The sequence below is a fragment of the Pogona vitticeps genome, chromosome 4 (assembly GCF_051106095.1).
Source record: "Pogona vitticeps strain Pit_001003342236 chromosome 4, PviZW2.1, whole genome shotgun sequence".
Classification (NCBI taxonomy): Eukaryota; Metazoa; Chordata; class Lepidosauria; order Squamata; family Agamidae; genus Pogona; species Pogona vitticeps.
In genome coordinates, this window is record NC_135786.1 from 139,278,046 (window position 1) to 139,290,607 (window position 12,562).

Genomic DNA, 12,562 nt, shown 5'->3' on the forward strand with positions numbered 1-12,562 from the left:
ACTTATAACAATCTATTCTAACTACATAACTTCAGTGCTGAACATTAGGCAGACAGGTGTGACAACAAATTACAGTTTATTCTAGCACATACTCATATGTAGCCTCTTAAAAGGCATAAACAACACTCCATTTTAAACATTTACAATAACAATATATCTGAATTAGCTTTTATAATGAATCAACCATACTTTTGTCTTAACAATTTAAATCTGAAATGAAGACAGAAACATCAGACTTAAAGGGAAGATTTACACATTTTCATTTTCTGAAATAACTGTACTAACATAAAAATCAAGTTTTTTGAGAAACACATTCCTCTTGGTCTGATGATACAACTATATATTTCCAGCGAGAATGAGTCAGGAAGATTGATTGCTCCCATTAAAAATGCGCTGCAGTAATGGTGGAAAGACAGTGCTGGTAGGGGATTTAAAAAAGGAATATTGCACTTAGAACACTGTTCAGCAAAGAGGAAAATCAACACCGTGAGTTCAAGAGAAAAAGGCAACTTCTGTTTTATGGCACACAATAGCATTTATGCTGCTATTTCCCACCAAAGCTTCTGTTATCTAGTCCCATCTCCGGTTCCACGCCCATCTCATTACAACATACACAGATACGTTATTGCACCAATAAAAACCTAGGTGATACACACATGAACCCTCCACCACAGTGTGCAGAATCTGCTATCCTTAACATACAGTCAGCTATTCCTACAGCACAGTTATTAAATTAACTGGATTACTGAATTTCATGTTCAGCTGCATGCTATGTATTTAATATAATACCAATGTTGCTCTTAAATATCTTTAACTGCCACAAACAAGACATTATTTGGCTTATGACTCATGTCCTCCTTTCTATCATATGATTAAAATGATATGGCAAAAGATTTTTGAGGGGAAAATATTGTTTTCCAAGCCCTTAAACTTCAGATATTATCATATACATGCAGAGCAAATGTCATTAAATTAATAGCCTCAAAAAGTTTGACAGATCAAATTAATCCCCGGCATTTAATCCCCGACTGCAGCCAGTGAACATTACGCCAGGCTCTTGCCAGGAAATCTAGACAGTTTAGTGATACTACCCTACCTTTTCAATAACTCTAAAAAGCCTTTCTTTTTTAACTCCATGCCTTCCTCTGATTTCTTCTGCAAAACTGATTCTCCTTCCTTCTGGCTGTTCTCTGCATTTTCTGTTCTGAAGTATTCAACATGCTCCCCTGTTAATGACAAGAATGTTAAATGAAAGAGGAATTCCATTCAAAAAATATGAAATCAGCAATTTTATAACACCTATTTTCATGTTTTCCCACATGAGAGTGACTGAGGAGAGGACTATGCCCCCCCATCTCGAGAATATTATTCCCATGGAGACTCACCCAGCCTTTACATGGTGTCTCTTCAATGCTAGGCAAAGGCCTTTTCCTCAGATGAACTTAGTTTTAATCTCTGATGGATATTGTTCCATTGTATTTCATTATTTAAATCATTTTTTAAAAAAAAACTATTAATTTGCTTGTTGCAGATTTCAGGAAGTTTAGAATTACATCACATTTGTTTCCTGTCCTTACTCAAATAAACTCAAAAGGATACATAGGATCAATACATTTCATGCTCTCAACACTGAAGGTGGAGTTTTTGACTCACTCATGGCCTCCCAGTGACCTGCACAGCTGAGAAGGGCTTTAAGTGTGAGTATTGTATTTCCAGTGCAACATTTATGCTGGCTCCACACATTGTTTGTTCGACAATGATATACTGTACTGTATAGCACATCTTTGCTGTTTCACAACATTTAATACCATTTGAAAAGTGCAGAATTGAGAATGGGAGGCAGTGAGGAGTTCTACCAACTAGCACTCTGTTTTGCTCCACCAATCATGATTGCAATGGGGAAGGATTGATGACATACATCAGTGTCCATCATGAAGCGCATGATTCTCCCCCCCCCCCCGTTTCCCTGTAATTTTTCTCAGTGCAGTTAAAGAGGAATGGAAAAGGAGTTGTGCAGTGTATTATAACCACTTTTGTACCTCATTCCATCAACCCCTTATTTGGGGGGCAGTGCCACCCATGGTGTCAGTCATGAAGTGGCTCTGTGAATGTACCCCTGGTTTTATTGTTATCAGCTTCTACCTGGCTTGTTCTCATTGCCACTTTTCTTCTGCATACGTGCCTCATCTCCCAGCTGTTCTTGGTATGTCTGTTACCTTGGCATGGAGAGCCATGTGTTTCATATTACAATATCCAAGTAGGGGACACCAGGACTGGAACACCAGCACCTGTTCTACAGACATACTATGCTGGATGTCCAATTTGAGTGTAACAATAGGGGGAGGAAACAAGAGGATAAGTGGTACTTACAGTAAATTTAACATCACACACAATGGTGGCTCCATGTTGTAATGTATATAGCCAACCTGCTCTTTTTTCTGGGCAGAGGGGTAATGGTGGCACTCAATCTAATGGATGAGAGGGGTTACAAATTACGGCTCCCTGCCAAAGTTGGGGGAGAAGGGATTGTTCCAGGCAGCCATGGCAGTGCCAGAATTCCCTATGCACCCCTGAGTGGGAAAGCTATCCCTACAGGGTAGCATCCTGGAGTTGCAACTTTGAACATGTTTAGGTGGCCACAGTTTTGTATGGGCTTAGGAGGTAAGGATGGAATCTCTTCTCATTTCACTACTCTCTCCTCACCCACAGCTCAGACCATTCTTTGCTCTCTCCTATTGGAATTTTACTCATGTCTCCTTACATAATCCAATCTGTCTGGCTGAATGTTAGGCATCTCTCTCTGTCTCTCTCCCCTCACCACACTTTGTAGAAAAACAATACATTGAAAAGGATGGGATGCCTCCCCAAAATCAAGCAATCCTCTCTTTATCATTAATGTGCTCTGCTTGGGAAAACAGAAGAGGGGGAGGGGTTTAACAAGATAAAAGGGAAGTGAGGATGTTTGCTCTATACACTTCTGTTGGCAGACATTCCCAGAAGATATCAGAAGACAAACCACAACGTGTGTGGATTAGCAATCACATGACAGTGTGTAACTGCCGGGGGGGGGGGAGGAAGGCACACCTTTTGGACAGATGCTACAAATTCAGTTGCAACATTAAGTGAAGAAAAAAGTGCCATTAAGCAGGCTAAAAGGATGCTATGGATTCCCTCTTAAAGGACCCGTCCACACATCCTATTTGCTCTTGTTTAAGAGGTGGTTCAGACATCCATTGATCTGGAATAGTTCAACAGATCTATGTGATATTAGACCTACCTGACTTAATTCCTTCCCTTCTGCTTTCAGATTATTCTTCCTCATCTATGAACTGGGATTTCTCTCCATCCTGGTTCCGCCCAGTTCCTATAGGTGCATGTGCTCCCCTGGCATAAGCAATCATGTCATCTGTGGGAGTTGCCTCCTCAACATGGAGCACGATACTCTCTTCCTGACTCTCTAAATGGAGGGGAGGGAATTGTTTCCAGGTATTCTCCCTAGCATGGCCGCCTCTCACTTTCTGCTTCATCCTGTTGTTGTTGTTGTTCTTGTTCTTATGTGCCATCAAGTCAGAACCAACTTATACTGACATTAACAGGGCTTTCAAGGCAAGTGAAATATTTAAGGATTGGTTTTATCAATTCCACACCCACAGTGAGCTTCCACGGCTGACCGTGGATTCAAATCCAGGTCTCCTGAGTCACTCTACCCACTACACCACACTGGGTATCCTTCATGCCTAGCAAGATCAATACAGTATAACAGTTTTGCCCTGCAAGGAAAAAAAAGAGCTAACATCTCTAAGCTTTCCTTCTATGATTCTTATGCCTTTCCTTTTATTTCCTTTTTATTTCATTCTCTTCAAATTCTGGAAGGGATTCGTCCCTCTCCCATTGTCAAAAATAAAAAAAGGGGGGGGCGGACTTGTGCATACCATTCCAAGCACTAGAGACCAAGTGAAGATTGCAGGGAGGGAATGACAGAAGGCATAGCTGTAGGGGCCATAAGAAGAAGGCAGGGAAACTCTGATTAAAACAAGTATGAAAACAGGATGAGTAATCCTGAATCTATGGAGAAAAAGAATCTCAACCTGCATCAATCTGAACCATATACCTCATGTACGCAAGCTCACAGATTAAGAACCACCAACTGCAACCAGATCAATTGTTGTGTCAAGAGTTGAAACAACTCCCTAGATATTTTCTTCGAGTATGGCAGCATTATATCCCTATAGCGACAACTTCATACTTACACAAATCACTATTGTCATAACCACGGTTAAGAATGGCAGGACCACAGCACCGATGCGGCATTTCTTCTGGCTGATTCTAAGGAGAAATGGGTTGAAAACGAGATCCAGCATTTCTCTAACTTTATGAAACTAACCTTATGTTTTACATGTCTTTTCTTTGTATCATCCTGCAGTCTGTACATTAAAGATACATTTGATAGCTAACAATTGTTATTGCTAAGGAAAGAGATGGGGACAATTGACACATGAGGAGGGATGTGTTGCCCATCCCCAATCCTTTCTCTTAAGCTTTGAATGTATGATCATGAAAAGAACGCCAGTGAGTGAGTTTATGTGTGTACATGGAAAAAAGAGCAAAAGAACTTGGGAGCACAGATATGAAACAGAGGGTTTGGCCATCATATTCCAGCACTGCCACCAAGTGATGGTATCACTGGATTCAGGGAATGCTGCTATAACCACTCAACCACATACTGCTGATCCTGGAGTGTGTGAGCCCAGGAGAGTTAAACGTGGTGATCGCTAGGAAACTGGCTGATCCCAGTACCTCCCAAAACTCTAGTCTGAAGCAAGCAAGCAGTGCTTTCAGGGAGTTCCAAAAAATAAACAAACAAATGAATAAATAAACCACAAGGCTAAACAAATGAGACTTCCACACCAACCCTGCAAGGTAGAAATGCCACCACACCCACAAAATTTATCAACTTCTGGTAGGTGGTCAAGCCTGATTTTAAGTACCACAAACCCTCTTACCCAAAATCCAGACAATTCAATTGAGATTTTTTAAAATGTTATTAAACATAGTGAAAAAGGCAAAAAAACAAAAGTTTAAAAGGCTTCAAAAATTTATTTATTTTACTTATTTATTTGTTCGATTTATATCCCGCCCATCTGGTATATTCTAGTAATACTGTATAGGCATTATTATTATTATTATTATTATTATTATTATTATTATTATTATTATTATTATTATTATTATTATTATTATTATTATTATTATTATTATTAAACTGAATGTTCAGTATGACACAATTTATCATTTAACTACAGTATACATTAACAGCTTTATTACATATGTAAATACATATAATAAGCCTTCTATTTTTTTAAACTAGGGAAATTTTCAGAGAAAGAATAGGATACTTCGCTTTTTCCTTGCAAACCTTTTCTTGCCCCATAGTGCCTCTGCTGCCAAGGTGACTTTGCCCCTAAAGGGTTCATAAATGCTTCGATAATTTCATAATATTCTCTCAATGCAAGAATGGGACAAAAGGCATAAGGCCAGGCTGGACTGCATAGAAAGGCTTCTCTGTAAAGAAAGTCTTCAGAATTCTTTTGAATCTTAGTAGGAGTATTAAAAACTATGTACAGTACATAGGATACCTGTGGTAGATAAATCATGTCTTTCTGAAGTCTTGGTTTGGCTGTTTTGTAAATACAGGCTGCATTTTTCAACACATTTCTGTAAATTTAAAAACAAATAAATAGGTTTGCTTTGTATCCTGCAATAAATCAATGAATATATATAATTCATTGTAATTTTAAAAGTCATTTAACATGGTCTAAGTATATTGCCATTATGACATACCTTTGGGTTGTATGGCGCCTTGAACAGTTTGATGCAAAGCTGATGTGTAACATGGGCCTATTGGTAAGTGAACATATACGGCAGTTTGGTATCAACTTGCAGATATATTAAACAGAACTTATATCTTTGTTATTACCAAACACAGGAAATCTGATTAGTTTCACCTGTGGATGGCAAACAATTCCGACTCCTGAGGCTGATGTTGAGAGCTGTGTGCCAGCAGTGGGTCTGAGACCAGAGGAACCCAATGTACTCTCTCGGTCTCTCTCTCTCTCTCTCTCTCTCTCTCTCTCTCTCTCTCTCTCTCTCTCTCTCTCTCTCTCTCACACACACACACACACACACACACACACACACACACACACACACACACACACACACACACACACACACACACACACACACACACACACACACACACACACACACACACACACACACACACACACACACACACACATTTACAGTGCCATCCATCCATCCATTCCCCTCTCTCTCCATTCTCCTTTCCTTTCCAGGCACCTTCCCTCTTCCACTGGAATAAAATGTCCCATTAATACCAAAGGGGAAAAAAGTTTAAAGTCTTATTGCTTTTTAAAGTCTTGATGAACTAAAATAAAACAACACACACACACACACCATGAAATGGAAACTGTGATATCCTGTTTCCCTGAAAATAATACCTAACCTGAAAATAAGCCCTAGTACAGTGGACCCCTGACTTACAGACAGCTTGACTTACAGACTTTTTGAGTTACAGACTTCTCTGGCCGCAAAATTTAGGTTTGACTTGCAGACTGAGATTTGACTTACAGACCAGAAAAAAACCAAAATGGAACAAAAACGGCCTGTTACGGGATTAATCGGTTTTCAGTGCACTGTAGGTCAATGGAGACTTGACTTACAGACTTTTTGACTTGAGAACCGCCTTCCAATACGGATTAAGTTCTCAAGTCAAGACCCCACTGTATGATTTTTCAGAACACTTGTAATAGAAGCCAAATAAGCCCCCTCCCGTTAAGTGAAACTCCGCCCTCCACCATTGTGCAGCAACCAGGATGACATGACTGCATTTGAATAAATGTAGATTGTTGTACATAAAAAAATAAGACATCCCCTGAAAATAAGTCCTAATGTGTTTTTTTGGAGCAAAAATTAATATAAGACCCTGTCTTATTTTCAGGGAAACACAGTATAATTTTACCACATCAGAGTAAGAAAGAAGTGAAATCCGAGGTTACCTGTGAATCAGAATCAGTATATATGCACATCATTCCCTGAACAAAGGTGGGCTCTGATAAATATGTGCATCTAAATTATGTTTAAACACATGTATAGGTAGGCAGAGTATTAGAAAACTCAGAAAACAGAACATTATTTTAGAAGACATTTCATTGGGGTTTTAAAGGAGAGGACCAAAGAGGAGAAAGTCATCACTTACCTGTGTGCATACACCTGAGTATGTGAAACTTCTACTGTGTTTTCTAGCCTTCTCCATTTGACAGCTCTTTCTGCATCTATGTTCTCTCTCAGTATACTTCCAGTGTTGACCTTTAAGGATGTATTAAATAGTCAGGTTCATTTATTCATTTTAAAAATGTATACATTTTATAAATGGCAACCACAACTGCCAGATGAGATATTAGCATATAATCTAAGAATATTCTTGGTATCTGCTGATTGTTAGGAAAAAATGTTTTTTACACTTAAAAATTACCATGCAATAAACATTTATGTTTACAGCTTTTAAAACTAGTAATAAACATATCTATTAGCAAAAACTATACTAATGACTCTTTTATGTTTAGAAATGCAATCTGCACACAAATTAGTGCATCAAAAAGCAACAATATTACTCTATTAGGTTTATTTTAAGGACATAGATAATGCAGATTAAGTGAAACATAATAAATGTCCTTTCTTTACAAGAATTAGGTATAAACAGTATTTCTCACTTCATTTAAGTATTAATTCCAACCTGTGTTATTACTCCAATTATTTTTCCCATCTCTTTTTTCAAACATTTAAACAAAAATACTTACAGAGTTACTTTCATCTCTGTATTCTACTTTACCTGAAAAATACAAGATACAATACTTGATTTTTAAAAAAAGAAAAGAATTGGTAACATCTACCAATATCTTATTTATAACATATGACAGTACTGCTCTTTATCCATGTCACCTGCACTTCCACAAAAACCAAAACTAAAATCTTCCAAACAGGGAAAATCAATGTATGAAAATCTTTAACCTGATCTCAGTAAAACAAAAACAAAAAAACCCCACCTCTGGCTGGTATACTGATCCCCCCCAAAAAACAATGAACAGCCTATCACCTTGCATTCCAAATACACATTAAACTTCTTGTATCCTACCTTAACACAAAATTCTAAGCCTACATAACATCTCCAGATGAAAATGGAATATGTAATCATAAATGCAGAGCTAGTAATACAAAGTGCCTCGTGGCACAATGGTTAAACTACAGTACTGCAGCCAAAACTCTCCTCATGACCCTGGTAACTGGCCCAAGGTTCACTCAAACTTCCATCCTTCTGAGGTCGGCAAAGTGACTGCCCAGCTTCCTGATGGGGGTGTGCAATGTGTAGCCTGCATAATTAAAAATTGTAAATCATCCAGGGAGTGTTTTAAGCACCATGGGGCAGTATATAAGCAACATACTTTGCTTTTGTGTTTGGAAATGCAACTTTGGCAGGTTGAAAAATTATACGGTGTTGCTGAAGTACAGAGAAATGTAATATTTATATTTGCCTTTACATAAACATTCAAGGCAACTTGCAAAACCCAGGAAATCTATACAGTTTCTCTAAGTTAAACAACCAAAAGGAAAAAAGCAATGCTTAAAAGTAATATAGCTGAATGACTTTTCCTGGAGTTAAATAAAATACTTCTTTTTAAAAAACAAAAATATTGAACTGACACTTAAAAGAAAGTCAGAGAAAGTGCCTGAATAACCTCCCTCTAGTCATTTGATCTTTCCAAAGACTACTGGGTTGCCTATAATAGTGAGGGAGAGCTACATATCTCTAAGAGACATTTCTCAACACCACACTTCTGGAAAGCCAATATAAATTTATTACTGGGGTTATACCCGGAAGAAATAGCGATGTCACTTTCTTGATATGCTCTTGAACATTCTTACTGCATTAAGTAATGTTTTTTCTAGGACAGCCATAAAAACAACTGGGCAGGGCACAAAACTATGACCCAGAACACATGAGTTTAGCAATAAGTATAGAAGAGATTTCCACTAGAAGTCTATATAGATGGACCTAAGATTTATCGTAGGCTTGAAAATTCCAGGTTTGAGAAATCAATCCCACAATGGAAAGATAACACTGTTTTTACAAAGATAATTACTCAGAGTTTATATGAGTCTGTAAAGCACAACACTGTGAAAGGACTAGCCTTCCCTGTGTATTTTTGAAAATTGTGCAAGTAGAGGATATCCTACTGTTGAAAACTGTTTGCTTTTTGTGTAACTATTGTATCTGTCCATGTATCTTTACACTTCAACATTCTTTTTCAAACTCTTGAATGTACGTACCTCCAAATGCATTCTGCTTCCATGAATTTAATTCCACATAGATGGTGCAGACATATGGATAGGGAGTAAGAAATGTATCACCATGCATTAATCTCAAGTTTGACACTCTTTCCCACTTATTTAAATCTGGAAAATGGAGTTAAGGCTTAATAATGCAGCAACCAATTGGAGGGGAAATGTGAAAATTACATAGTTATTCTTGGCACACTTTATGCACCTTGTTCACTGGATACATAAAAATACAGTGGTACTGTCCACCAGTTCTATTCATATGGTGAGACAACAAGAGAGAACCAATGGAGATACAGTATACAAACGAATTTATACCTCTGGATTTATATAGGCAGCAATATATTACAGAGACCACATATTTTCTATGCGCACATACGGAAGAACAGGAGTAATGACAAATGAATAAGCAGGAAAAATAGAAACATATAAATAAACATTTAAATAAACATCTGTCTGTGTAATGTATTTTTTATGAATTTTTACCCTACCCTTTTCCCTTCAGTGTGAAAACATATCCATATCAGCTAAAAAATAACAAAAGCTCATAATGTTCACAAAAGATTTTCCAAATAGGTAAATCATCAGCTGTTACCTCACAGGTAACATTCATTTAAGTGCTACCCAGCAGAAAGTCAGTATTTATTCACACCAAATGAAATGCTTCCTAATTTCCCCCATCTAAATTCTCACCCTTTGTTGTTGCTTATCTTTTTTCCCTCACTGTAAACCCTGTAAGATCTTGCTAGTGCTGGTCACTCACATCCTAGTACAAGCTTCTTGTACTAGGATGCATTTATTGTTAAATCGATCCCTGTTTCCCATATGATCACATACCTGCTTATTACTAGCATACATTAACTGAGATTCTAAAATATACATATGCTTCCTGGCTTCCTTCTCTTTTAAGTGCTCATTAATATTGGGGGCATCCTATTTCCTGGTAAGTGCCTAATGCCCAGTGCACATCTCTTTGTGTAAAGCTGACTTACCAAAGGGCAAAGTGTGGTAATTGACTCAGATAGCAGGTGCTGGGTGGGGCATCTGGGAAGCCTTCCTCATATCTTCATGAGGTCCCTGACTCTTCTCTAAGTGGCAAGTCAGAGCAGCATATGGCACACAACTTGTTGTGAGACACATAAACTAGTATCAGTTGCGGTGGGAAGCCCTGTGCAGAAGTAAGATTCTACTGCTAGTCCAGCTGACTATATAGAGCAAGGGAAGGCTGACAGCCCATCTCAGACAGCAAAATATCTCCATACTGCCCTGTCTTCATGTATGATGAGTATCAATTTCATTTTATTACCACCAAAAAGTGCTCCCCTCTGAGATGTAGTGAGGAGAGTCAATGTATTTTATGTCAAGTGGGCTGTAAAAAATAATTTGATTTGCTTTATTCCATACTGACAAAAGGATACATGGAAATATGATCAAGTGTTCAGTAGTAAATGGACATAAATTATCAAGGTTTCCAAGTATTACTCGAATAGCCTCCTGGAAGATTAAAATGAAGTTCTACAGCTTCTGTTAGTTCTCCCCATTTTCTGACATTAAACACAATTCCATGGAAAAGCCTATTCAGTACAGTAAGGCTGTTCTCAGGTTTTACCAAGAAAACTTCCGAGTCCAAAATCCAAATAAATAAATACTGTGTATCTAAGGACAACTGCAAAACTTGTTTCCTTGTTTCTCAAGTTTCTAGTGACATGTTTGGTCACGCAATAATCAATTGTGCAAGCGTAGAAAGACCCAGCACGCAACAGACAGCCAAGGAAGCTGCTTGTGTCATGTGCATAATTTCCCTTACACAATTACCTAAGCAAGCAGGATTACAGCCTTACTCTTCTAACAATCACTGTTCATAGCAGACTTTTCTACACACTCTTGCATTCAAGTAATATTGAAACATAACTCATAAGGCTCATAAAAGAGTTTTAAAAATTATTTGATATCCCACATCCATCTCTGAACTCCATAAGTAACTTTTTTGGCCAAAGTCTAAGGTAGTATATTAAGCCTATTGTCTGTTGCTCAACAAAGAAAAGACAACAATTAAGATAAATAATCATGGGACTGGGCAGAACAGGAACATATAGACAGTGATAATATATGGGTCTTATGTGTGCTCATTTGGCATTCCAGAGATTTATATGCTAAACAGATACAAAGATAACTGCAATGCAATAGAAACAGCATATTATGAGACAAAAATGATGTCAGATAAAGAAATAGTGAACCAGCATCTATGCACCACAGAATCACTTTTTTGCAATTACTCCTCCCAGCAAACAGCCACATCTCAAATAAATAGCCCCTATATGTTCAGTAGTTATTTGAATTAAACGAAAACCTTAAATATACTTTATTAATTTTCAAATGCAAGAGTAAGTTTCAATTTAATTGGTTTCATAAGATGAAAAAGCTAGTTCCATCTCACCTGTAGTTCTTCATTCGCAACACTTTCATGAAAGTCAGTATTAACACTATAAAATAAACGTAATAGGTGTTAATTTCAGAAATCAAGACTAATTAGCCATCTACAACATTACAATTAGTTCAGATCCAAAATCCATCGTACTGGCTTCTTTGGAATATAACAGTGTACCTTAGTTATAAGCTTCATGCACTAGTCATAATTACATGTGCACATATTACCCACTTCCATTTTACTTCCTCTTTTATAATGCTCTGACTTTCTAACAATTTCCAAACTGAATTCCATCCTTAACACTAACTCTAGAAATGTGTGACAGCTAGCAGAAGAGATCTTATGTTAGGACAACAACATAATTCGATTCTGGCCTAAATGTTCTATGTACTCCTGAAACAATGGCTGAAATCTTGTTGCATAGTGTAGTAAGGCGCAGTACAGTAGCCACACTAGATCAGTGGGGGTTTAGTCAGTCGTCTTCTCTATAAGTTCCAATTATTTAAATGGGCCTACTCTAGTTTCAACTTCCTATATTATATAAACTGCAAACAGAGTAGGCCCATCTGGATCAATGAAACTTATGGAAGAGTTGCCTCACCAAATCCCCACTGAGTCGATGGGCATACTCTAGTGCAGTGGTTCCCAACCTTTTTCAAGTCGCAACCCTCTTTTTATAATAGCCAAGTAACTTGCAACCTTCTGCCATATTTG

At 37.7% G+C, this 12,562-nt stretch overlaps 1 protein-coding gene across 3 annotated transcripts in view; it reads right to left on the reverse strand.

The window, feature by feature from the left end:
* Nucleotides 1–57: 57 nt before the first annotated feature.
* Nucleotides 58–12,562, reverse strand: part of MAJIN (membrane anchored junction protein) — a 42,290-nt gene continuing 29,785 nt past the window's right edge. For 2 of the 3 annotated variants that reach the window (XM_072998465.2, XM_020797177.3), the window contains exons 3-12: nucleotides 11,858–11,903; nucleotides 10,839–10,914; nucleotides 9,412–9,537; nucleotides 7,884–7,915; nucleotides 7,283–7,392; nucleotides 5,842–5,898; nucleotides 5,637–5,715; nucleotides 4,251–4,326; nucleotides 1,097–1,226; nucleotides 58–418 (exon numbers count right to left, since the gene is read on the reverse strand). In XM_072998465.2, coding sequence (XP_072854566.2) covers nucleotides 361–418; nucleotides 1,097–1,226; nucleotides 4,251–4,326; nucleotides 5,637–5,715; nucleotides 5,842–5,898; nucleotides 7,283–7,392; nucleotides 7,884–7,915; nucleotides 9,412–9,537; nucleotides 10,839–10,914; nucleotides 11,858–11,903 — 790 coding nt within the window. In that variant the 3' untranslated portion in view covers nucleotides 58–360. The remainder of the gene's footprint in view (nucleotides 419–1,096; nucleotides 1,227–4,250; nucleotides 4,327–5,636; nucleotides 5,716–5,841; nucleotides 5,899–7,282; nucleotides 7,393–7,883; nucleotides 7,916–9,411; nucleotides 9,538–10,838; nucleotides 10,915–11,857; nucleotides 11,904–12,562) is intronic. The other variant, XM_072998466.2, reaches the window with a different exon arrangement.